Raw genomic sequence first — 25561 nt, forward strand, 5'->3', positions numbered from 1 at the left:
TTTTTTTTTTTTTTTCCTAAAGAGTCTCACTCTGTAGCGCAGGATGGCTTTAACTTGTGACCATCCTCCCTCCTCGGCCTCCCAAGTGCTGGGATTACAGTCGTGTATCACCACAGCTGGCTTTTAATACACAACAGTCAAAAGGGGGAAAATTCTAACGAAACTCCTTAATCAACTGGAAAACTTCCATGTTAAATACTACACCAATTATTTCTTACTTTATTTGAGTGGTTATATTCTTTAAAATTACCGTCATAGAAGGTAAAATTCAACAGAGAACTGCAGATAATCAAACCTATGGAGCATATTTAAAATCAGCGTAATTCACGCAGACCCACGGTGAGCCCCACAGGGTAGCAGCCTGTGGCAGGCTTCCAACTCCCTAGATCTCCCTTAGGTGTAGGAGTGGTCACGCAAGTACCTTAAAAATGGCCTGGGGATGTCCAAAGCTTCAGGAATAAATCGCAGGCCGAGTCTGTACATAGTCACAGCAGGTGTCTCTTCTTACAGGTATCTGTGACTGGTCACAGACCAGCAAGTGGTAATCTGTGCAAAAAGCACTTTTAACCCTGAACTACTTGATAACTAGGGAGTGACACCTGAACAACAACACTTGCTGCTTTGTCACCTCCACAATGTGTCCCTCACTGTGGCAACGAATGAATTCCAATGACTACAAAACCAACCTACCTAAGCCAGATGTGGTGGTGCACGCCTGTAATCCTAGCACTGGAGATGCTGAGGCAGGAGGATCGAGGTGAGTTCAAGGCCAGCCTGGGCTACCTCCTGGTTCATGGCCAGATTGATCTACATAGCAAGGCCCTGTTTCAAAAAACCAAACCAAACCAACCACCTGCCTATGCAATTAGATGTGGGACTTTTTTCACAGGGTTCATTGCAAATGTTAAGAGAATAAAGTCCACAAAGAGCTCCTGGTTAGGAGAGATACAGATTCACTAAGTGGGGAAGGCTTTACAAAGTAAACTAGAATTGACATAATTTGCCAGCGTTAACCCTGAGACACTCTTATAATACCTTAAAGACTGTAGTTCTGATAGTCAGTATCTTCCTTCCCTATCCTAAGGCCTCACCAAGCTACAGCTCTAGTACTTTTTTATTTTCTGAGACAGCGCCTCACTAAACCACCCTGGCTGGGCCCAAATCCTCCTGCCTTAGCCTTCCAGAGTACTGGGATTACAGATGTGTGGCACCATGCCCAGCTCTGTTGATAGCTTTTTATATTAGGACAACAACCAAAGCATTCTGAAGTTGCTCATAAGTTACTCTCCTGCATAAGGCTCAGGCACCCTGTGTGTCGTAACTGCACCCTCAACATCACCAGATCACCAGAGACCTAGGGACGAACACGCACCCCTGTGGCCAGCTCCTCACACTGCTGCTTCTTGGAAGCAAGGTCCTGAGCAGCCATCTCCAAGTCATACTGCATAAGTTCATGCTTTCTGCACACAGCGCTGCGGAGGAAAGCAGACCGTTATGTAGCTTTCCTGGTTCAGCCTTTAATATAGTAAGAAAACTTTTTCAGGGGGAAGAGGGAGGCATGCACAATGTCTTCTAGGCCCTGAACTTGTATGTCCAGAATTTTCTTTTTCTTTTTAAAACATTTTTGGTGCTGAGGATTGAACCTGGGATCTTGCACTCTACCCTGAGTTAAATCCCCAACTCCATCCAGAAATTTCAAATTTATTTATTTGTTTTTTTTTTTTTTTTTTTTTAGGGTCTCACTACGTAGTTCAGACTGGCCTTGAACTCACTATGTAGTCAAGGCTAACCTCAAACTCAGAGCGATCCTCCTGCCTCAGCTTCCTGAGTGCTGGGATTACGGGTGTGTACCACCATGCCTAGCTGAGAATTTTCTAATTTAAACTGTAGTAACTAGACATTAAAAAATAAATCTAGTGGAACTTAAGCATAAAAACTTTATATATACTTAAAAACCTCTGCACTTTTTCCAATAAATATACCATAACATATTTTAGGTTTTTTTTTTTTCAATATAAGAACTGATGCTACCATTTCAGATAGCAATTGAGTATTCTTTCAAAGGATAGTATCTCAGTGTTGTGCTCCTTTTTAAATGAAATGTCTAGCTGGGCATGGTGGTGCACACGTGTAATCCCAACACTTGGAAGGCTGAGGCAGGAAGATCACTGGAAAGTTGAGGTTGGTCTTGGCTAAATAGTGAGTTCAAGGCCAGCCTGAACTATATAGCAAGACCCTGTCTCAACCACCTCCCTCAAAAATAAAAGAAATATCTACCACTTTTTATTATCACAAAAGCAAGCCATGCTTGCTATAAAAAAAAGATTCTAATACAAAAATGTACAAAATAAAAAAAAAGGAAATATCAAGGACCCTCTTGATACTAATTGTGCTATCCGGACACAATGCATGCTATTAGGCAGTGTGTATCCTTCTAGCATTCAGCTGGGCTTTTACAGATACACAGGCCATACATCCCAAACAGCTCTGAGTACCTCTGTTAGCTGTGTACCATGGGCATTTTTTCAGATTAATACATGTAGTCATTTTTTTTATTTTTAGGAGACATACAGAATTCTACTGTATTCAGCAGTTTGTTTTGTTTTGTTGTTTTTTTTGGCTTGGTTATTTGAAAGTATCTTGGTGAGATTTCTAACCCTCAAAGCACTAGAAGAAAAAAAGGTAGCAATATGCAGATGTTTTCACACCAGTTACTGAATAGCTTGAGGGCACTACTGTTTTCCTAAAGGTATCCTTTCATGTGACAGGAAATCGGGCCGAAAACTACCTGTGCCAGAAAAATAACTCATTTTTCAAAATTAAACAGAAAAAAACACAGCAACTTTTTTCTTAATCAAAGAGGGCATCAGATAATTCTGTTTGGCTTCACAGGAAATACTACCATTAAAATTAGAGAAGAAAAGTTCTTAATGTTAAATTTTACAACCTGCTGAGAAGACACACAAACATGGGAAAAATTGCAGAACAAAACGGTAATGTGCCCTTTTACATTTCCATAACACAGAGGAATATGATGAGGCTTCATTCACTAACTGCATGAAGGAATTCATTTAAAAAGCTCCGGACGATATTTTTATCTTACAGAAGCACAGGAGCGCTGAGGGTCAGCTATAGGGCTGCATCCAGACACGTGATATTTAAATACTCACCGCAATGCCTCTGCGTAGAAAAGATACTCCTTTAACTGATCTGCATAATGTTCTTCATCTTCTAAAATATCATCGATAGAAGATGCGTACCTGTTTAAAACATGCTGTGTTAAACAGGGCAATTTCCACTGGGACACAAAGCACGCGTGTCCTAAGGAAGTGCTGTTCAGAGTGCACCCCGGACCACCGGCTGCCTGTCAGTGACATGAGAAGAAAGGTGACCATCAGCATTTAGAAACACTAATGGCAATCTGCAATTATGTAGATTATTCTGAATTTCACCAAGTACAATGGCCTTGAAACTGAAAGTTTGACGAAAGTTGACGAAACTGTATGACTGCAATCTTTTATTCAAAGATACCACACAAGGGCTACAAAACCTATGAAAGGGTGTCTGGTGCAGCTGATGTGCACACATTTGTGGTGCTATTTATAACAACGCCGAAAAGCTAAAAGGGAAAAATGAACCCGTAAGAATGACAGGATGTTCCTGGAGACTCTCTTCGTACTGATTCTCTGCAGCAGGCTCGGCCGCGACAAGGTTGAGCTCTCAATGCTGTGCAGCTGCCACTCCTGGACTCGAGCCTCCCCTCCGAACTCTGCAAGCACACAGCCCAACCCTCTGTGCCGTCTCCGCCCTCCTGGAGCCGCTGTCACTCTACTGCGGATCTCGACGGACAATTCAGCTCTTTTCACAGGAATGCCTTCCCGGATGACCTCACTGGCCACACTGTAGATTCTGCATGGGTGAAGGGCCATGTGCACCTGCTGCTGTACCAAGAAGAGTTCATCTTTCCTTCAACTTAGTTCTGCTTCCTTCGCCGGGACATTAAAGAATACATTTATGTCTTCAGGGCTGTTTCAACAAGGCAAGTAAACAAAGTGCACTGAAGATGTAAAACTAAATACACACAACCACGCTAAGGTTTATTTGGAAAGCAATGTACTTACAGGATTTATAAAAACAGGCAAAGTACATGATCCATAATTACAAACTTACACACACTACTGAAATTTCATCCACGTGACTGAAAAGAATCAACACTCACTTTATAAAACAGTAAAAAAAAAATCTGCCTTAATTCATAAATCTGTGACTCCAGGAAAGTTAATGTTAAGAAAACAAAAACAGAGCTACAGTGCCGGTGGCTTGAAGACAGGAAACACAACATAGGACAAACTGGCACAGCCACTGGTAGAGAAGCATAAGCCGCAAGGCCGAGTATCGGTGGTAAAGAGTGGCAAATACCAGTAATGAGTAACTTATTAACATTTTAATAAATCAACCAGAAAGATGATCCTGAATTCTTGCAAACGCTGAAATGCTAAAATCAACACAGAGCAAGACTCATAGTTAAAGAAACTGAAAAAACAGCCAGTTAACTTGAATTTGGCCAAAGAAAATATTTAGATAAAACCTTTTTTACCCCTCCACCCAGTTTAAGGTGTAAATGACAAATAAAACAGCATACGCTAGCAGGGTGCAATGTAATGTTTCAAAACACGCGCACACCATGACCTAATTAATTCAAGCTAATCAACGTACTGCTCACTTGACAGAATAATTGTCATGTGAAGAGACTACTTCAAATATGTTTCCTCTTTTTATTAATGAGTCGTAGGAGTTCTTTATATATCATGGTTAGAAATGTTTGCTGCCAGTCTGCAGTTCGCCTCTTCGCTATCTTCACATTTCCTTTTTGGCAGAAAAACACACAGCCCAAAATTTATCGCTGAGCAATTCCTATACTTTATCTTCGTGACTTTTAAATGTGCAGTTCAGTGGCATTAGGCACATGCACACTGCCGTGGGTCATCACTACTAACAATCTGCAGAATTCTTGCCCTCTCCGACTGAAGCTTTGCTCCCCATTTAACTCTCCACCCCTCCCTCCCCCATGCTCTCGATAACTACCAATTTTAAGTTTTGATGAGGATCGATTTACCAGTATTTTGTTTATCTCCTTTTTAAGAAATCTTTGCTTCAAACCCCAGCAATCTATGCACACCCATGTTTAAAGCGGCAGTGTGTAACAGCTAGATCTTGGAAACAGCCCAAATGCCCACCACCTGACCAGCGGATAAAAATGTGTTTTTATAATGCAACGGAGTACTACTCTGCCACAAAGAAGGATAAGCTTCAGATATTTATAGCTAAGTGGATGCACCTTGAGACCACACTCTTAAAAATCGGACACGCGTGTTTAAATAACACATTGTTTCTCTGGTGTGAGAAACCAAAAGTGGAAATCAGGACTGAGATTTACAATGGATGTTGGGAAAAGGAAGCAAGTATTCAAATGGGAAGGGGACCAAGGGAGGAGGGAGGGAGGAAGGAAGGGACAAGAAAAAAATGAAAATAGGATAAGATGGAAACAAAGCTTTTGCTACATAGGGAGCAGAGGGGGACTGAGGGGGAATGTGATAAAATTCTTTTTAAAAAAGTAAATTAAAAAAAAATCTTTGCTTATTCCAAGATTAAAACAGTGTTCTCCTATGTCTTCTATTAAAAGCTATACAGCTGGGAGCCCAGGATTTAGTTCAGTGGTTCTGTGCCTGCCTCGCAAGCGTAAGCTCCCGAGTTTGACCCCCGGTACCAAAAACAAACAAAAAAGCTATGCAATTGGGTGTGGTGGCTCGTGCCTGTAATCCCAGCACTCGGGAGGCTGAGGCAGGAGGATCGCTGTGAGTTCAAGACCAGCCTGGGCTACATAGTGAGTTCCAGGTCAGTCTCAACTACATCGTGAGACCCTGTCTCAAAAAAAAGAAACAAAGCAAACAAAAAAGCTATACATTCAGCTTTTATAGTTATGTATGAGATCTAAATTGAATCACTGTTCTTTTGTGTAAAATGTGAGATGTAGCTCACAGGGCCCACCAAGGAAAGACCCAGTCCCTCCAGCACTATCTGTTCGTAGGACTACAGAAGCATGGGTCTATTTCTGGACCACTGATCTGCTGTTCACTGTTACTCACTATCTTTAGAGCTATAATATAATTTTATAGTCAATCTTGAAAGCAGACAATAAATTCCAGCCTCATTCTTTGTCCAAATTGTTTTTGCTATTCTAGGTCCTTTGAAGTTCTGTATAAATTTTAGAATCAACTCATTACTTTCTACAGATGCTGCTAGAATTTAACAGACAACAACTGGAGAAGAGTGAGCATCTAAAATTGAGCATTCCAATCTATGAACGTGGTTTATCTCCATTTATTTAGGTTTTCTTAGTTTTTCTCAGCTATGTTTTATACAGTTTTCAGTGTAGAGGTCTTCTAACATCTTTTGTTAAATTAATTCCCATTGTTTTGATGTTGTTGTAAACAGTATTGTTTTAAAATTTTTATTTTCTATTAGTTGATTTTAGTATGTAAAAACAATTGATTTCTGATATCTTCCATTCTTGGTTTTTTTTTTCTTTTTAGGCAGGGTTCGCTACATAGTTCAGGCTGGCCTTGAACTCATGGCGATCTTCCTCAGCCTCCCTGGGATGACAGGCATGCACCACCATGCTTGGCCTGATAGCCTGAATTCTTGCTAAATTCAATTTTTAGTTCTCTAAGAGTTTGGGTTAATTCACTATGATTTTCTTTGTAAAAGATTTTGTTGACTGCAAATGAAGATGATTTTTCTTTCTTTCCAGTATTTCTGCTTGTTACTTAAATTTTCTCGCCTCATTTCACTGGGATTTGCAATACAATGTTTACTAGAAGCACCATGGACAGACAATCTTGCCTTATTGTTGACCTTAGGAGAAAGTATCAGTATTTCGCTATTAAATATAATCTAGCTAGCTACTGTCTATTTTTCTTTCCCTACTTCTTCACCTACCTTTCTTTCTCCCTTCCTTCCTTTACAGACACGGTCTGGAACTGATTTTCTTTTTTTGTTGTTTATGAAAAAAAAATTTAGTGGCCCGTTGTGTGTGTGTGTGTGTGTGTGTGTGTATGTATATATATATGTACATGTATATATATTTTGTTGCTGTTGTTGCAACAGGGTCTCACTATGTGGTTGAGACTGACCTGGAACTCACTATGTAGCCCAGGCTGTTCTCAAACTCACAGCGATCATCCTGCCTCAGCCTCCTGAGTGCTGGGATTACAGGCATGTGCCACCACACCATGCCAACTGGTATATTTTAGATACACATATTGACAATAGTCATCATAGAGAATTTGTACATGTACATGATATATCTTGCTTTTTCCCCATTCCTCCATACCTCTCTTCCCCTCCTTAAACAAGCTTTGCTTCCACTTTATCCTTCTATTTTCTCTTTTTTGTTCCCTTCCCCCACCCCTTCCCTTGTTCCCTTTCTTATATGAACATTTTCTTCCTAATTCCCAATATCTATTATACATTTTTGTTCTTGTTTCCACTTTTGGCTTCTCAAAGTCTATCCATTTAGCTATAAATGTCTGAAGCTTGTCCTTCTGACAGAGCAGTACTCCATTGTATGTATTTAAAAAAAACACACATCTTTATCCATTTGTCAGTCAATGGGCATCTAGGCTGTTTCCAAGCTTTAGCTGTTACACAGTGCGCTGCTATAAACGTTAATGTGCATATACTGCTGTAGTGTGATACTTTTAATTCTTTTTCAAGAAGGGACACAGCTGGGTCAAACAGAACCTCTAGTTTTAGTTTTCTGAGGCATCTCTACACTGACTTCCACAGTGATTGCACCAGTCTGCACTCCCACCAACAACAGAGAAGGGTTCCTTTCTTCCCACATCCCCACCAGCATTTTGTTACTGGTTGATTTCTTTATAGCAGCCATTCTTTCTGGAGTGAGATGCAATCTCAGTGTTGTTTTCATTTTCACCTCTCGAATGACCAGTGATCACTATTTTTATGTATGTATTTGATGTTTCTAATTCTTCCTCTGAGAAGTGTCTATTCACTTCAGATGCCCATTTTTGAACTGGGTTTTTAAATCTGGTGGTGTCAGATTTTGTTGAGTTCCTTACATATTCTAGGTAGTAGTCCTTCGTCTGAGGAATAGCTGACAAAAATATTTTCCTACATTGTGGGTTGTCTCTTCCCTCTGCTGGTTGTTTTTCTTGCTGTGCAAAAGATTTTTAATGAGATCCCAGTTGTTGATGCTCTGTGATAGTTCCTTTGTGATATGGGGTTTGTTCATAAAGTATTTGAAAGTTCTATCTATTCCATTGTCCAGCTGACTTAGTGTTTCTCTTTTAATATTTAGATCCTGGATCCATTTGGATTTTAGTTTAGAGAATGGTGAAAGATACAGGTCTAATTTTAGTCTTCAGTATGTGGAAAGCCAGTTTTTCTAGCACCATTTATTAAAGAGCCTTGCTTCCAGTGAAGTGTCTGTCTGACTCCTTTGCCAAAGATAAGGTGGCTGAGTGTGTCTGGAGTTGTTTCTGCATCTTCCGATCTGTTCCATTGATCCTTGGGTCTGTTCTCTTTGCCAGTACCATGCTGTTTTTATCACAATAGTTTTGTAGTATAATTTCATGTCAGGGATCATGATACCTGCTGCCTTGTTTTTGTTGCCCAGAACTGCCTTTGCTATTCTAGGTCTCTTCTGGTTCCATATGAATTTTAGGATTGTTTTCTCTAATTCTGTGAGCTATGGTGTTGGAATTCTGGTTGGGATTGCATTAAATCTATATAACAATTTTGGAAGTATGGCCATTTTCACTATATTGGTTCTTCCTACCCAAGAACAAGGGATATAGGGATATCTTTTCATTTTTCTGATATCCTCTATGATCTTTTTTCCCCCAAGTACTGTAGTTTTCAATATAGAGGTCTTTTACTTCCTTTGTTGATTCCTAGGTATTTCATTTTTTTGAATGCTATTGTGAAAGGTGTTGGTTCCCTAATTTTTCTCTCAGTGAGTTTGTTATTTGTGTATGGGAAAGTCTATTGAGTTCTGAGTGTTCAATTTGTATCCAGCTGTGCTAATGTGATTATTAAATGTAAGTCTTTTGGTGGAGTCATTGGGGTCTTCTATGTAAAGTATCAGGTCATCCTCACATAATGATAATTTAACTTCTTCCTTTCCTATCCTTATTCCTTTTCTTTCTTGTCTAATTGCTCTGGCTAATTGTTCCAGAATTATATTGAATAGGAATGGTGATACTGGACATCCTTATCTTGTTCCTGATTTTAGAGTGAAAGAGTTCATTTTTGTCCATTTAGTGTGATGTTGGCTTTTGGTTTATCATAGATGGCTTTTATCAGATTTAGATAAAGACAATCTATTCCAATTTTCTGTAGGGCTTTTATCACAAATGGGTGTTAGACCTTTTCAAATACTTTTTCTGACTCTATTGAGATGATCATACTTTTTTTGTCCTTGGCTCTATTAATATAGTGTATTACATTTATTTATTTGTTTGTTTGTTTGTTTTTAGTTTTTTTTGTACTGGGGATCTAACTCAGGATATTGTGCTTGCAAGGCAAGTGGCAGCACCAATAAGCTATATCCCTGGCCTTAGTGTATTACATTTATTGATTTGCTTATGTTGAACCATCCTGCATCCCTGGGAAGAATCCTACTGTGTATAACCTTGATGATTTGCTGCACTGTTTGCCAATAACTTATGGAGGATTGTGTCTCTGTTCAGTAGGGAGAATGGCCTATAGTTCTCTTTTTTTGTTGTACCCTTCTCTAGCTTTGGTAACAGGCTAATTCTTGATTCCAGGAATGAGTTTGGGAGTATTGCTTTCCTTCCAATTTCATTAAAGAGTTTTGAGAAGTAGCAGCATTAGGTCTTGTCTAAATTTCTTGTAGACTTCCACAGTGAATCCATCAGGGACTGGGCTTTTCTTTGTCGGTAAGTTTTTAATTACATCTTCAATTTCGCTGAATAATATTGATTTATTTATTGTATGTGCTGCCAAAGCAAGTATTATATTGGTTTATCTAGAATTTTGTGTCTTCTTGATTCACTTTTGGTAATTCATATGTATCTGGGAATCTGTTCATTTCTTCTGTGTGTTCCATTTTATTAGGGTACAGGCTCTTGAAATAGGTACTGATGCTCTTCTGGATTTCTGCAGGATCTCTTGTGATTTCACCCTGTTCATTCATAATTGCATGGGTTTGGCTACGTGTTTGTCAATTTTATTTAATCTTTCAAAGAACTAACTCTTTGATTCACTGATTTTTTTGTTTTGTTTTCTTAGTCTCCACTGCATTAATTTTTGCTTTGATCTTTGCTGTTTCCTCCCTCATGTGAACCTTGGGCTTGACTTGGTCTTCTTTTTCTAGAATCCTGAGGCTCAACATTAGGTTGTTTATTTGAGCTTCTTCTGATTTCTTTTCTTTTTTCGAGACACAGTCTCACTAGGCAGTTCAGGCTGTCCTTAACTCACTAGGCAGCCCATGCTGGCCTTGAACTTGCTGTGATCCTCCCACCTCAGCCTCCCTAGTGCTGAGATTACAGGTGTGCACCACCACACCTGGCATACTGTTTTCTTGATATGAGAATTCACCCCTATAAGTTTCCCTCATAGGACTGCTTTCATTATGTCTCATAAGTTCCAGTATATTGTACTGGCATTATCATTTAATTGTAGAAACTATCTGATTTCTTCTTTAATTTCATCTGTGACCTACTGTTTGCTCAGGAGGGTATTATTTAATTTCCATGTGTTTATGAAGTTCTTGTGGTTTCTTCTGCCACTGATTTTCAATTTCACTGCACTATGGTCTGATAATATGTCTGGGATAATTTCAATTCTTTTGCATTTACTTAAGCATGTTCTATTAGCTAGTTTTATGAGGTATGGGTCTATTCTGGAGAACGTCCCATGTGCACCTGAAAAGAATATGTAGTTTGATATTGTGGGGTGGAACACTCTGTAGGCATCTACTAGATCCATTTGTTCAAAAGTTTGGTTCAGTCGTAATAGTTCATGTTTGATTTTTTCAGTCTGGTTTTTAACTTAAAGGCTTGTACTTTCCCAGTCCAGCCTCCTGAGAGGCTAACAGAGGTGGCAAACCTATGGCACAGGTGTTATTCTTCTTTAGGACAAAAGATGTTACTATAAGTTGTTTTTTCTATAGTAAGACCTCAGTATTCAAGTTTAATTGCACTGTTGGCACTCTGTGACAATAAGTGGGTTTTGGGTTGCAATTTGGGCATTTCTGTCTAAAAGTTTCACCATCAACTGGGCTAGGAATACAGGCCTTCACCTTGGCTAAATATATCAGCTATAAATTTCAGGGTGAAGAAATTCCCTTTTATTTCTTGGTGAGGTCCACGGTTCCTAACAAAGTTCCAGCAATGACGGGCCTCAGGTTGAAAGCATCACTCTGGCTTTTATTTTTGCTTGCACTTTTGATTGGCTCAATTGTAATTACAGGAAATTTGGTTTTAATGAGGAAACCTGTACAAGCTACTTCTGAGAAATACGTGTCAGTCGTGTCAATCGCTGAACCTTAAGCACAACCCCTGATCTAGGGACTTTCTTTGAAGGGGGTTCCGGTTTTTCAGTAATTGAGGATTTCACGCCGACAAAAGCCCCCCAGCTTTCTTCCGAGTGTCCAATTACTTATAGGGATCCCAGAAAGGTGCTCAAAGATTTGTGGTGGAGTGATCTCATGGCCACTAGGCACCCCCCCATTTCCTACACTGGGGCTTGCATAGATGGAGTTAGAAAGGTATGGAAAGAAGAAAAATGAGTAAGATATCAAGATTTTCCCTTTGCAGAAACAATGAAATGTTCAGGAACACAGTGATGTCTACACACTAGGGCAGCTGAATAGTTATTATAGAAAGGCTTATTAAGTGCAAAATACTTGCTTTCTGACTATATGAAAGTTTAACCAAGAAGTTGAATAACCACAGTAGTTCTTTATTAAAACCTAGTGACCTGCTAAGCGTTGACCGTACTCTTTCCATTATAGCCGAAATGATCTTAAAGTTTTTATCAGAAATTATAATATATGCCAATTTCTGTATGTAACCTTTACTATATGATATAAATAAAGAAATCCTATGCCAGGCATGGTGGCACACACCTGTAATCCCAGCACTTGGAAGGCTGAGGCAGAAGAATCGCTATGAGTTCAAGACCAGCCTGGGCTACATAGTGAGCTCCAGGTCAGTCTCAACTACATCAAACCTTTACTATGATATAAATAAAGAAATCCTATGCCAGGCATGGTGGCACACACCTGTAATCCCAGCACTTGGAAGGCTGAGGCAGAAGAATCGCTATGAGTTCAAGACCAGCCTGGGCTACATAGTGAGCTCCAGGTCTCTCTCAACTACATCGTGAGACTCTGTCTCATACATCTATTGAAATAAATGCACAGGATTTTATCTTCATTCTATTAATACATAAGTTAGACCCATTTGCAAATATTAAACTAACCTGGCATTCCTGAAATGAATTTAAGTCAGATCTGTGTACAGAGAGCACAATACAAATAACAGGAAACCTGACAAAAACCCATGAGAATTCTGAGTCACTGACATGCCCCACCGCAGTCTGCACCCTCACTGTTACGCCAAGTCTTCCAGGTACTCACACGTCCATATGATGGCCAGCGCTCTGCAGCCCGTCACCCATTTCTTTTTCTATGGCACTCCACTCACTAGGGAAAAAAAGATAGAACTAGAATCATCAGGGAACACTACTAAATGGAACCGTTTTTATTTTTCTCATAGTGGTGGTGGAACCCAAGGGCCTTGTACATGTTCAGCAAACACTTACCAGCTGAGCTTCACCCTCAGCCCTTGGTCTCATATTTTGAGACAGGGTCTCACAAGGTTGTGTGGGCTGGCCTTGAACATGCAACCATCTTGCGTTAGCCTCCTGAGTAGCTGGGATTACAGGCATACAACAACACACTTGGCTAATAAATCTTTTTACAAGATTCTTCTCTAGTTAGTTTGAAAGAAATATTGTGTAATGTTCATATTTTGATTTCTTGCGATTCAAATAGGCTGTTTTTCCTCCTAAGTTTAAAAACTAAATGTAAGTGAAGGCTATAAAAATCAATACTCTGCTAAATACAAGAAAGTACTGTAAGTCCCTGACTTATAAACATTGAAGTTGCAAACTTTAGCAGATGTACTATGCAAGACTGACTCTGTCAGTGACAGATGAATCTGACTTACGAATGTTCTCCTGTAATGGAACTCGTTTGTAGGCTGGGAAGTTACTGTATATACAATGGCTTCTGCTTACAGATTAAAAATATTGATTCAGACTTAACTTAAAAAAATTTTTTTTAATTCAAACGTGTTTATTGGGATGGCTTCCCATTCATCTGACTCAGGGAACTGTTAGCGCTGCTTCCGCCTAAAGGAGCATCTTTCTGTGAGCCTCGCTTCTCCTCCTGCAGGCTGGCAGGGACAGTGGAGCAGGCCATGCACAAAATCACCGTCTGCGCATAGCTGAAGACTGAGGTGACTTTACAGCATCCGGGGCACTTTCCGCTCATGAAGCAGGAACCGGGGCTCTGCACCAGGCACTGCTTCTTGTGCTTCCTCTTCGCCTCCTCTGGGGAGGGATGGAGGAGATCTTCGGTGAGAGGCGTGTTCTTGCGGGGAGGTCAGCACTGTCGGAAAGGCGACTCAGATCTTACTCTTGGTCTACTTAATTATAATCTCCAGGCCATGTATGAGGTATGATGAAAACATAGTTAATGTCTAAATTTTTTAAAATCATAGCAAAAGACACAATCACCGCCAAAATCCTTCCCCCCGCTTTGAACACACATCCCGTTGTTCTCGCCGATTTCTGAGGGGTGCCAGAAGTCCTCTTCTGTGAGTATCTTCAGTTCCACTGTTAGGGATGCCTCGATGTCCTGAATCGATTCACAACAGTTACCTCTCATGGGGAAGAGCCAGAAGCTGCGTGGTGCCAGGCCCGGTGAGCACGGCAGATGAGGACACACTAATCTTTCATGAGTCTGCCTCTCTGTTGGATGGCACTTGGCACCCAGGCTGCCCACAGGCAGACAGTCACCAAGCTTCTCTCATCAGGTGACCCCTTCACAGGACAGAGGCTCCTATGGCTCCTGCGGCTTCCGCCCTCTGCTCTAGGACAGGGCCACACCTTCCTCCTCTTGCTCTCCTCCATCCACCCTCTAATCCTGTCCCTTTCCCTTCTCCCCTGCAGACTCCTCTCCAACAACTACCTGTTCATCCTCTCCTCAGGACTTTCTTATATGACTAACCACTAACTTGCTATTTCTTTCTTCCCTTTATGCTCCTTTTTTTAAAAAGTCAGCCCATATACATCTTCCCATCCTAGTTATGAAGTTTCAATTTTTACAATTCCATTAAGTTTCTCTTCATTAAATATATCATATAATCTTAATACTGTCCCAACTTGCATTTAGTTTTAATGTTTTGCTTGACCAAAGAGAACTGGATAAATCGAAAATTTATGAAATCATAAAAACAGAAAAAATGAGCAAAGTTTTTTACTTTTACTTTTTGTAGTACAGGTACTGAACCCAGGATCTTTACACTGAGCTATGTATCTCCAGCTCTTTTACTGTTTTTCATCTTGAGATAAGGTCTCACTAAGTCCCTAAATTGCCCTTGCAGCATTAGAACTTGCAACCTTTGTGCCTCAGTCTCCCAGAAGGCTAGCTAGGATGACAGGTAAATGCCACTATGATCAGCTGAGAAAGGGTTTAAAAAAAAAAATAATCCCAAATAAGGAAGGCCTAATTGAGATACACAAGCAAGGGGCAGGGATTTAGTTCAGTGGTTCGGGTGCCTGCCTTGCAAGCTCAAGGACCCGAATTTGATCCCCAGTACCAAAAAAAAGAGATACACAAGCAAGTCAGAGGCTACTATTTTTGAAAGGAGAAAAACTAGTCATTTACATTATATACAAAGTAACTAAATTTAATAAACAGAATATTTCTATATGCTAAGACCACCATAAAAAAAAGTCAAGGCATGTGACAAACTGGAAAAAAAATGTTCCTTTTCACAAAGACCTAATTAAAGATGTATACAGACAGCTCATGCAGTGGAGGGGACTGTTAAGCATAAGAAAAAGATGTTTGAATTTATTCATAATTAGAAAAATGCAAACTACAACTATAATGAGAAACCTTTTCACCATCAGACTGGCAAAGATCTGTTTGCTCACACACAGTTTGGTGCTGGGTGTGAGAAAACAGACACACCTTGCTACTAGGAGTCTACCATTCTGTATGCAGGGCGATTTGATGACACCAATCAAAACTGCAAACGCAGGGCCAGGCATTTAGCTCAGTGGTGCTGCCGCCAGCCTCGCAAATACAAGGTCCCGAGTTTGATCCCTGGTACCAAAAACAAACAAACAAACAAACAAACAAAAAAACCAAAACTGAAAATGCAGCTATCAACAGACCTGAAATTCTACTTTGCAGAATTTATGCTCAGCACAGACTCCTTCATTCATAAACCAATATGTACAAGGCTATTTACCACAGCATTAAATGCATACCAGAAAACTGGAACTACGTAATCGTTCAGAGGACACAGGTTAGGTGGCAATACTTCTGCTCAATGGAACCCAATACAGTGACAGTTCTGTATCTTGGAGGGCAGTCCCCAGGTGGAAAGCATAGCAGAGCAGTAAATGCATGTGCTGCCTTTCCATGTTCAAAAAAAAAAAATGGGGGTGAGGCTGCAGCTCAGTGACAAAGCAGTGGCCCAGCTTGTGCAAGGCCTTGGGTTCAGTCCTCCGCACCAATAAAGAAAAAAAAAAAGATGTTTGTATAACAACATATACATTTCTAGTGTTACCTTCTACTAGTAGGGTGCACAAGACTAAAACTGCTATCAGCTGCCTCATAGAGACCCTAAAAGGTTGACAGACAGTGGTGATGAGACTTCACTGTGTAACCTTTTGTTCTTCCTGAATGTTATTCCATTTGAATCTATTACCTATATAAAAATGTAGCATGAGCTATATTTTTTAATTAATTCAATTTTAGGACATATACTGGAACATTTAGAGATATTTTCTCATAAAAATCTGGATAATAACTTCTAAAATGTCACAGACAATAACACAAAAGAACAAACAAAACAGAAAAGTGTTCAAAAATAACCGAAATATTGGCTGGGTATGATGGCACACAACTGAAATCCTAGCACTGGGGAGGCTGAGGTAGGAAGATTGCGAGTTCGAGGTGAGCCTGGGCTACACAGCAAGACAATGGCAAATAAATAAGTTAGTCTGGGGAGAGAGCTCAGTGCACAGTTCTGAGCTTCATCCCTAGTATGGCGGGAGGGGCCAGAAAAAGTGTAGGTTATATGCAGAAATACTTGTTTTCCCAATGTTGGGGATCAAAATCAGGGCCTTACAAATGCTGGACAAGTGGTCTACCACTGAGCTACAATGGTTACAAAAATATTCTGGTCACCAATAAAATTACTCCATGCCTGTAATGTCTGCTACCTAGGAGGCTGACGCAGGAAGATCAGGATCCCATGTTGGGAGGCCCACCTGGGCTAGTTAGTAAAACCCTGAATCAAAATAAAAATGAGAAAGGGCTGGGGACATAGATCAGTGGCACCTACCATAGCACACACTGGGTTCAACTACTGAAAACAACACTTACTCTAAAACTGAAAAACTCATCTTGCAAAAGAATAAAAAGAGAAAATCATTAATTCGTTAAGACAGTAATTTCCAATGAATTTTCTTAGGCATTCTGCCATTTTAGTAAAAGTACCCACCCCTGCTTCAATCAGAGTAGTTCCACTCACACCCTACTCAGTATGCTGAATTTCATCACTACTTTTTGATTAAAGAAAAGCTTTACAATGAAAAGCAGCTATCTGAAAGCTTGAAAACTACTAATGAAAAAACGTTCTAAGGCCAGGAATATAGCTAAGTGGCACCATGCCTGCCTGGCAAGTGCAAGATCCTGAGTTTGATTCCTAGTGTGTGTGTGTGTGTGTGTGTGTGTGTGTGTGTGTGTGTGTGTGTGCACGTGTGGGGTGTTCTACCCACCAGGCTCATGAATTTTCATGAGTTTCATATTGTTTTCAAGGAAAAAAGCTAATTAATCTAATCATTCATATCATAAGTCTGTACAACACTTACCTGAACACGCGCCCGTAATTCCCATGTACTTTATATACTCCATACAGTCGATCTGCTACTCTCTGAAATATTTAACAGAAGCTGCTGTTAGGTCAAAGTTATAGACAGAGTACTTTAAAAAGTAATTTCATCCTCATTCGAAAAGAACAAGAAACTTCCAAATGCTTAGTACAATAAACTTGGAAAATACAAAAAAGAAAAAATTGTTCTTTAAAAATCTCACTACACAACACACACAAAAACTGGCACAGTTCTACTATATTTACACTGATGATATTTTTATCCAGCAAATTAATGTTATCTTTAATAAGTACCACTTGAAACAGCTGTTAAAATTCCATGGAATTGTACATAAAATGTTGAAGTTATCTTTGTTGGAAAACGTTAATGAATGTTGTACCCTTTTTATTTTTTTGAGACAGGATCTCACTAAGTTGCTTAATTGCCCCAGCTAGGCTCAAACTTGCAGTCCTCCTGAAATGCTTAATAGAAATGCTTTACTGGGGTGGTTTTTTACCATGAATCAAGTTTAGGAAACAATGATATAACAAAACTTGATATTTTCTTGCAAGATTTTTAGACCTTTAACAACAAATATGAATAACTACTGTTGGACCGAGAAAGGTCAGCAGCAGGGGACATCTTACACACATGATCTCAGCCAAAAGGCCAAGAAGAGACATTAGGGAACATCTGAAAGAACCAGCATTCCAAAGAACATATGATGGAAAAATGCCATTTTAGACCACTCGTTGTTCCGGCCTAAAAAATAAAAAAAGAATGACTAAAACCAGATAATTTCATGGCTGTCAGCAATCAAGAGTAACAGTAGCAGGGGAAGAGGCCACATCCAACCATGCATTGAGACTGCTCCTCAGGCCAGCTAGGTTAAGAAGGCTTTCTTTTGGAAAAGTGGTCACCAGGCAGATGACACCTAGCAAATTCTGTAGCATCAGAAGAAATCTGACAGCCTCATCCCATTATCCCTCAAAACCTAGGCTGCCTTCTCTACCTGTACCGTACAAGTAGGTGACTGTATGTTGAAAAAGACAAACTGCTATGACATGCCATTACATGATGCTTTTGTTTGTTTGTTTTTTTGAGACAGGGTCTCACTATGTATTTGAGACTGACCTGGAACTCGCTATGTAGCCCAGGCTGGCCTCGAACTCACAGTGATCCTCCTGTCTCAGCCTCTCGAGTGCTGGGATTACAGGTGTGGACACATAGCTTTCCTCCCCTTGATTCTCCTAAGGACTCAAAGGTTATGAGATTTAACACTCCTGAATTTCTGCCAAAATTCTTTCCAAAAGAGATGTATGCATTTGGGGGGGGGTGGTTCTGGAAAGAGATTAAAACCAGGGCCTTTGCATTAAACTATATCTTGAGTACCTCCTTCCCCTTCTGTTGTTTTTATTTTTGGGATAAGGTCTCACTAAGTTACTTCAGGGATTACGTGTCTGCACCATCACACCCAGCTTCTCCATTCTTTACTTTGATTTTTGTTTTGCTTTGTTTTGTTTTTTGAGACAGAGTCTCACTATGTAGTTGAGACTGACTTAGAACTCACTATGTATTCCAGCCTGGTCTCAAACTCACAGCAATCCTCCTGCCTCAGCCTCCCAAGTGCTGGAACTTCGCCATTCTTTCACTATCACTTAAATCTGTTACCTCTGCTTCATAGATTCTTAGTATTTGACTGTATGGGTTTTCCAGCTCACCCCCCACTACATCTCTGAGATACTGACAAATCTGTTCTTTCTTCCTAGCATGAAAGAGTAAGAGGCTCTTAATACCCTGGGTTAGTCATGTGACTGCTGAAAGGGTTACCTCTGCCTCCTTGACTTCCAAACCTCTGACTTTCCTGTCCTTCTCTCTGGATGAAAGCATTTCAGGGGGATAGCACTTTCATAATCAGCCTATGTTAAAAAGACTCTCCAGGTTCTGTGGCACAGAGGACCAAGCAGTGTGAATTCTTGCAGTGTTCTTAGAGCGGGTGGTGTCTCTGTCCTCAGCCCCACTTTCCACAAGAACGGCTACTGTCTCATTTGTTCGGGTAATTTCAAGGCAACCAAAGGTATAGATCCCCCAGTACTGGGGACTGAACTCAGGACCTTGCATTTGCAAGGCAGGCATGGCACCAATGAGCTAAATCCCTGGCCCCACGGTATAGACATTTTATCTTTGATCCATCCTTTCCTATATCTTCTTGGCTCTAGCCTAGTAATTCTCACACGTACCTTTCATTTTCCTAGAAAGAATTTTCTAATTTATTGAAGGAGATGTCAGTAAATGAAAGACTTCAGGGTTTGGATGTAGTCTGTCCCTAAGGGTTGAGGGGTCAGAAGCCGGTCCTCAGAGTGCTGGTACCTTGAGGAGGTGGGCCTCATGAAGAGCACTGCGGCATGGCTTCAGGAAGGATTAATTACACTCTCAAAGGAGCCCAGCAAGTTCCTGAGAGTGGGTTGTATGAAAAGAGCAAGATGGGCCCCTCCCCAGTCAGTCTCCAGCTTCCTGGCTGGCCATGTGGTCTCGACTTCTTCTGACATGTGCTCTCACTATGAAGCCATCTGTCATTGTGACACCACACAGGGGGTCCTTACCAGAAGCTGAACTTCCAAAGCTCTGAGCTAAGTAAATCTCTTTAGTCTATTTTTTTCTATACTGTTAGGAAAATCTTCAAACCCACGAAAGATATAGGGAACAAAAAGATAAATCTCTATTTCTTACAGAGAATACAGGATACACCTCTACTTCCAAAAGCTACTACCCCTACTCCCCGATGGCAGACTTTTATACAACGTGTTCCATTTCAAGAGGATTCTGATCAGCACAAAATTCCATCCTATGCTGGGTAACCCAGTCTCTTAAGTTCCCTCTAGGTTGCCCAGAAGGACTGGAGTAGATGACAAGACATTTCCAGGTACAGTAATTTAATGAATAATATTTCTCCCCATGTCTATTACAGTCAAATTACATGGCTAAGTACAATGATTATTCCTCAATTTCTAGTTCCTTTCGGGAGGCTATTACCTCAAGGAAGTGTGTTTAAGAACCCAGACACAGCATAGCCTAATAACACCCACAAACTATTACACAGACTTTAAAGAAAACCTAAAAGAGGCTATAACTACAGGCAGAATACTACATTTTTTCACTGAAATGGCAGTCCTTGGACAAGATGTCAAAAGAGCTATACTATTACAAACTATGGAGAAAACAATACCTTAAAACTCTTCAACTTGTTTGTGACAGAAAACTTTTCACATTTCTTTTTAGTGCAGTTTGGATGATGGGCTTACCAAATCTGAATGTAAATCAGTTATTCGTCATAAATACTACCTGTTACTTAAAGGTGTGGTTACTAAGTGACAAGCACCTTCCCTGCCAATGTGCATGAAGAGCTCTGGGACCACTTACAGCTCGGACTCGAAGGAGATGGGAGATAACTGACTGCAGCTCATCACTGTAATGCTTCAGGTCGGTAAATCTCCTGAAACAGCAAACAAACCAAACATTTTCTCATGAAAACAAGCAATCGAGGATAACATATAAAACAGCAGTTCCTGAGAATGAAACTGATTCTATTTAACCATATGCTGGCCTTGAACATTTACACAAATATAAATACAAAAATTCTAAAACAATACTTTGTGTTTACATTTTGAAAGCCACAAAAAGATGCCATACTTAATAATTTTACATTGTGGGCTTGAGACAAATAAAATTCATTAGTGTGAAAAATTACTTTGAACAAAAATCAGGAAAAGATTTATGATGCTAAAAGAAAAATCTTACAATGTAACCATAAATTGTGGTCTCCGCCATCAATATATATATTTTGTTTTGTTTTGTTTTGTTTTTTTGAGACAGGGTCTCAATAGGTAGTTGAGACGGACCTGGAACTCACTATGTAGCCCAGGCTGGTCTCAAACTCACAGCGATCCTCCTGCCTCAGCCTCCCGAGTGCTGGGATTACAGGTGTGTACCACCATGCCCAGCTCCAACATCAACCTTAACGCCTCTTGGCAATGTTTCCCTCACCTTTTAACTGCCACTTTCCATACAGAACTGAAACTTCTGACACATCGGGTGACCCTTCTAAACAGCCATGCTCCCCAGGTAAAACAGAAGCTGTTGGAGGGGGATGACCCTCACCTCACCTCCTATCAATCAACATAAAGACTTTTCTCAAATCTGTATTACTTCTTCTTTTCATCTAAGATCTTTTCCTATCCTGTATTTAGATTTACATCACATATTCCTGCTTCCTCTCTCTCAACAAGCTTCTTCTGATGAAAACAACGCTTAACTCAGGTTTCTCCTAGATTACAATACACACATACTCCCTTGACCACACACCCACCGTGACTTCTCAACACCCACTCCCCTTACAGTGAAGTTTTCATCAGGCATTACCTCCTTAGAAAAGACCACTTCCTTCATGGCCCGTCAGAATCTGGCGACTGCCCCCAGCACTATAGTGGAGAAATACTTCTGATAAAGTCACCAACTCTTTTCATGCTGCTGAAATCCAGTGATAGATTCTAGTGCCTTCTTAATCATTCCTGTTGGCGATGTACTAGCTGACATCATCTTCCTAAAAAATTTGTTCCCTTAACATCATTGCTATTTTCTTAAGGTTTTCTCTTTACACTCTGGTCACTCCTCAAATTTCGCTTGTAATACTCACTTCTTTTACTTATCTCTAACATCTAACTCTAGTGTGGGAAGAAGTCCTGAAATGTTTGCTAAAAATACAACTCAGAGGGCCGGGATTTAGCTCAGTGGTGCTGCCGCCTACAACACAAGCGCAAGGTCCCGAGTTCGATTCCCAGTACCAAAACAAAACAAAACAAAAAACAAACTGAGACCCCAGTAGGAAAAGGGCGTAAATAACCACAGCTGGACAGAGGTCCTGCTCACACACAGGGACCTGAATTTATAACAAGCTCACCCTGTAATTCGGATGCTGGCACTCTTCAGAGTTGAGGCTTAGCTACCTTCCATCAACTTTCCAATCCACACACTCTTTATATGATTTGTCATTTACAAACACAGTTATGATAGACATGCTACAGAATGACAGATCTCTACTTCCAGCTCAGATCTCTGTCCTAAACTCAGATTTATAAGACCAACTGATTTGGAGACATGTGTACTTGCTTACATATCCAAAGATCAACCTATCTCTCCTTCTGTCCCCAGATCTATCTCCAATGCTCCCTGGACTGCTAAAGGGTAAAACCAAACGGTCATCTGTATTCCTTTCCTGTGGGTTTTACTGCATCTACCCTAGTATTTACCCAGTGTGTCAATTTTACCTCCTCAATATTGCGTAAGTCCGCGCACACTGCTCTGGACTCTTCCATGCCCTCCATTCAGACTGGCATCACTGCTTCTCACCTGGAATTCTTCTACTGTCTCTCGCCTGGCCTCTCAAGCCATTCCCACCTCACTCTCATCTACTGTCCATTTAGCTTGGATGATCTTCCTGAAGTCCAAACCAACATAAGCAAGTGCTTAAGAAAGTTTTTTTCTGCCACTGATCCTGAGACAAAGTCCAAAGTACATCATGTGGCTGAGGCAGCTTTTGGCAGACCTTGTGTATGAAGGCAACTATAGTTCATCTAAGGGGCAGGGAGCAAAGTTGAGGGCATCCATCATATCATTAGCTAAAACATTTGACCTCTACCTGTCTTACTCAAGGCAAGTTTCTGCAGCTAGAAGAATAATGCAGGAATAAGAGGGCTGGAAAACATGGCTTTCATTAAGTGGAGTGCAAAATTATGCCTGATATCCCCTCTTCACACTCCAAGATGAAAGGCAGAAAGTGTCCTCTTCAACTTTGCTTGTATTTGTTGGAAAAAACAAAACAAAACAACAACAACACTGAAGGGATATACACCTAAGAACTAATGAGGTATTAAACTCTAGGGAGGGAGTGGGAATGGACAGACAGGAACTGCAGTGAAATTTTTCATTCTCTAAATGCTCCTTACCTGTCAAATCTACATACATATCTGGTTAACTATGAGAATACATTACCTAGTCAAACAATTCTTAAAGACATTTAAACAGAATTCAATTTTAAAAAGAACTATATAAAATATCTCACATAACTATGAGCTGCTTTCATTATGTGGAGCCAGTAGATTTGGGCTAGTATAATGTTCCTGTAGAAGTTAGGATTTCAATTTAAGTATCAAGAGGCAAAGAGTCCGTCAAATTTTATCAACTTGATCAGATCTTGTGCTTGGGCCCGGGAGACAGAAATTGTGTATAATTGGGTCTCCTTGAGTGTCTGTAGATCTGATTGGATCCCTTTCCTTTCCAGCTTCCCAAATGATAGGAGCATAACACTTTAAGTTGTCACACTGGGTTATGAAAAGACTTATAACAATATGAACAGTTTAAGATTCAGAACACTTACATTAGGCAAACCAAAGCTTACTGGAGTTAAAAGAAAAGGTCCTAACATCTTGGGTCACAGGATGCATAAGGCATATCAGTTTCCCAATCTGCTTAACAAAATGGCACACTTTCTTCTGGCAGAGAAGAACAAACAATATCCCCCAGTGAACCATGTCACAGGAAGTCAGGGCTGAAAGATCCTAAATGCCTACAGTGTTGGTGGCATGGATGAAAACATGCATCTTCAGAAAAATCAGTTATTGGGAAATCAGAAGACTGAAGGTAAAAACTGAAAAGTCTATCAAGCCTTAGATTAAAAATGAATATTTAATAAAGGAAACAATTCTCTAGAAATGAGTCTAAGTTCCTTGTCCAAGTCAAAATCTAGCAGTTTCTGCATATTATTAAAATGAGGGTTCTCCCACCCTAACTGATTAGGTATTCTTGCAGAGATTCAAGACTATAAAGCACATACAATAATGTCAGAATGCTGAAGTTGCACTGGAAAGCAGGAAGTTAACAAAGAGTCCAGACTAGGAGACAGTGTTTGAATGTCTAAAATCCCTGCTGTGAAGCATGTTAAGCAGATTCTAATAAGACTATGTCTGAAGGTGTCTATACTTAATAAATCCCATAGCCTCAACCAATCTTATTTTTTATTCTCCTCAAAACAGTCCCATTACCACCACAGGCTCTAAGCTTTCTTTTATTTTCCATATTCTACTTTTATTTGCTTGTAGTCAACTCCCCTCCTAAGCCTGAATAAACACCGCTCCTAATCATTCCTTACTCAAGACTTACTTTCAAAACAACCTCCATCAAGGTTTTTCCTGAATGTCTCTTCCTCTCCAAGCACAATGGCACAGCACAGTTGGAATCTGGAGTCTATTTCATACTGCTTTCATATAACCTTAGAGTTTTCTCCACCCTGCCCCACTCAAAGTATTTCAAGCCACAGATCCTCTTATGTTTCTTTATAACTTTTATAATCAGCTATTACCTAAAACAGAGTTCTAACAGAAAAGGAAGTCACCAAGTTCTGAAAAGCTCACGGACTGTGAGAAGTAACTATCAATTCACCCCTACACTTCCCTTCCAATTTCTGCACTCTGTGTTCCCACCCTCTTGTCTGTACAGTTTTTCAGATGGTGTCTTGCCTTGATGAAAACTCACTGTGTATATTTTTTCTCCCTATCCATACTTCTTACTTCCAAACTCAGCATAGGAAATTGATCTAACCTGAGAAAATTATAATCTTAATTATCCGACTACATGGCCTACAAAAGCGATGACTATACACAAGATCTAACTAGTCATGTAGTTTTGTTCTGTTTTGAAGTCAAGAAAAACTGGTAGCTAAAGCCACGGTAAATGAAACTTCTATTGGGCAAAGTTGCACAGGCCATGAAAAGTTAGTATTATTTATTTCTACAACGGTTGACTTAAAAATGACTACATAAATATCATGTTACTTATATAATCTGGTTAGTCTGCAGTCTGTATTTTGTGTTAGTGGGTTGTTTATTCGTAACACATATAATGAGTTCAATAAAGACATAAATAAGCCCTGGACACACTCTTTTAAAAAAATAAACATTCAGTGTGAGCGACATTTCAGAGCACCTAAGGCCACACACAAGCAGAAGACTGCACCTCCTCCTCCTCCTCCTCCTCACTGAAGTCAGCAGTCAATGTGAGGAAAGATAAAAATGTACTGAGCCTCAGAAGAACTGTTCTAGTGATCTTTGAAACAATCGTCTGGTTTTCTGGGTTTTAAGAAAGGACAGAGTAAAGTTTTATGATGTAGTAACAATATCAATTATAACCTATCGGGCCAGCTATATCTAGAACAGAGATTCTACATCTTAAGAATCTGTTATAACAACGACAACTGTAGTCAGGTATGGTCTGTGTGCCTGTA

General features: G+C 40.1%; 1 protein-coding gene and 1 pseudogene across 2 annotated transcripts in view; both read right to left on the reverse strand.

Moving 5' to 3' along the window:
- Positions 1-25561, reverse strand: part of Snx4 (sorting nexin 4) — a 63878-nt gene that overhangs the window by 6739 nt on the left and 31578 nt on the right. For both annotated transcript variants that reach the window (XM_010618335.1, XM_033768034.1), the window contains exons 7-11: positions 20647-20719; positions 17227-17288; positions 12689-12754; positions 3171-3260; positions 1373-1472 (exon numbers count right to left, since the gene is read on the reverse strand). In XM_010618335.1, the coding sequence (XP_010616637.1) occupies positions 1373-1472; positions 3171-3260; positions 12689-12754; positions 17227-17288; positions 20647-20719 (391 nt within the window). The remainder of the gene's footprint in view (positions 1-1372; positions 1473-3170; positions 3261-12688; positions 12755-17226; positions 17289-20646; positions 20720-25561) is intronic.
- Positions 12784-14577, reverse strand: LOC117287476 (annotated as a pseudogene).

This window comes from Fukomys damarensis, unplaced genomic scaffold, assembly GCF_012274545.1.
Source record: "Fukomys damarensis isolate Sample0158 unplaced genomic scaffold, DMR_v1.0_HiC HiC_scaffold_24, whole genome shotgun sequence".
Lineage (NCBI taxonomy): Eukaryota > Metazoa > Chordata > Mammalia > Rodentia > Bathyergidae > Fukomys > Fukomys damarensis.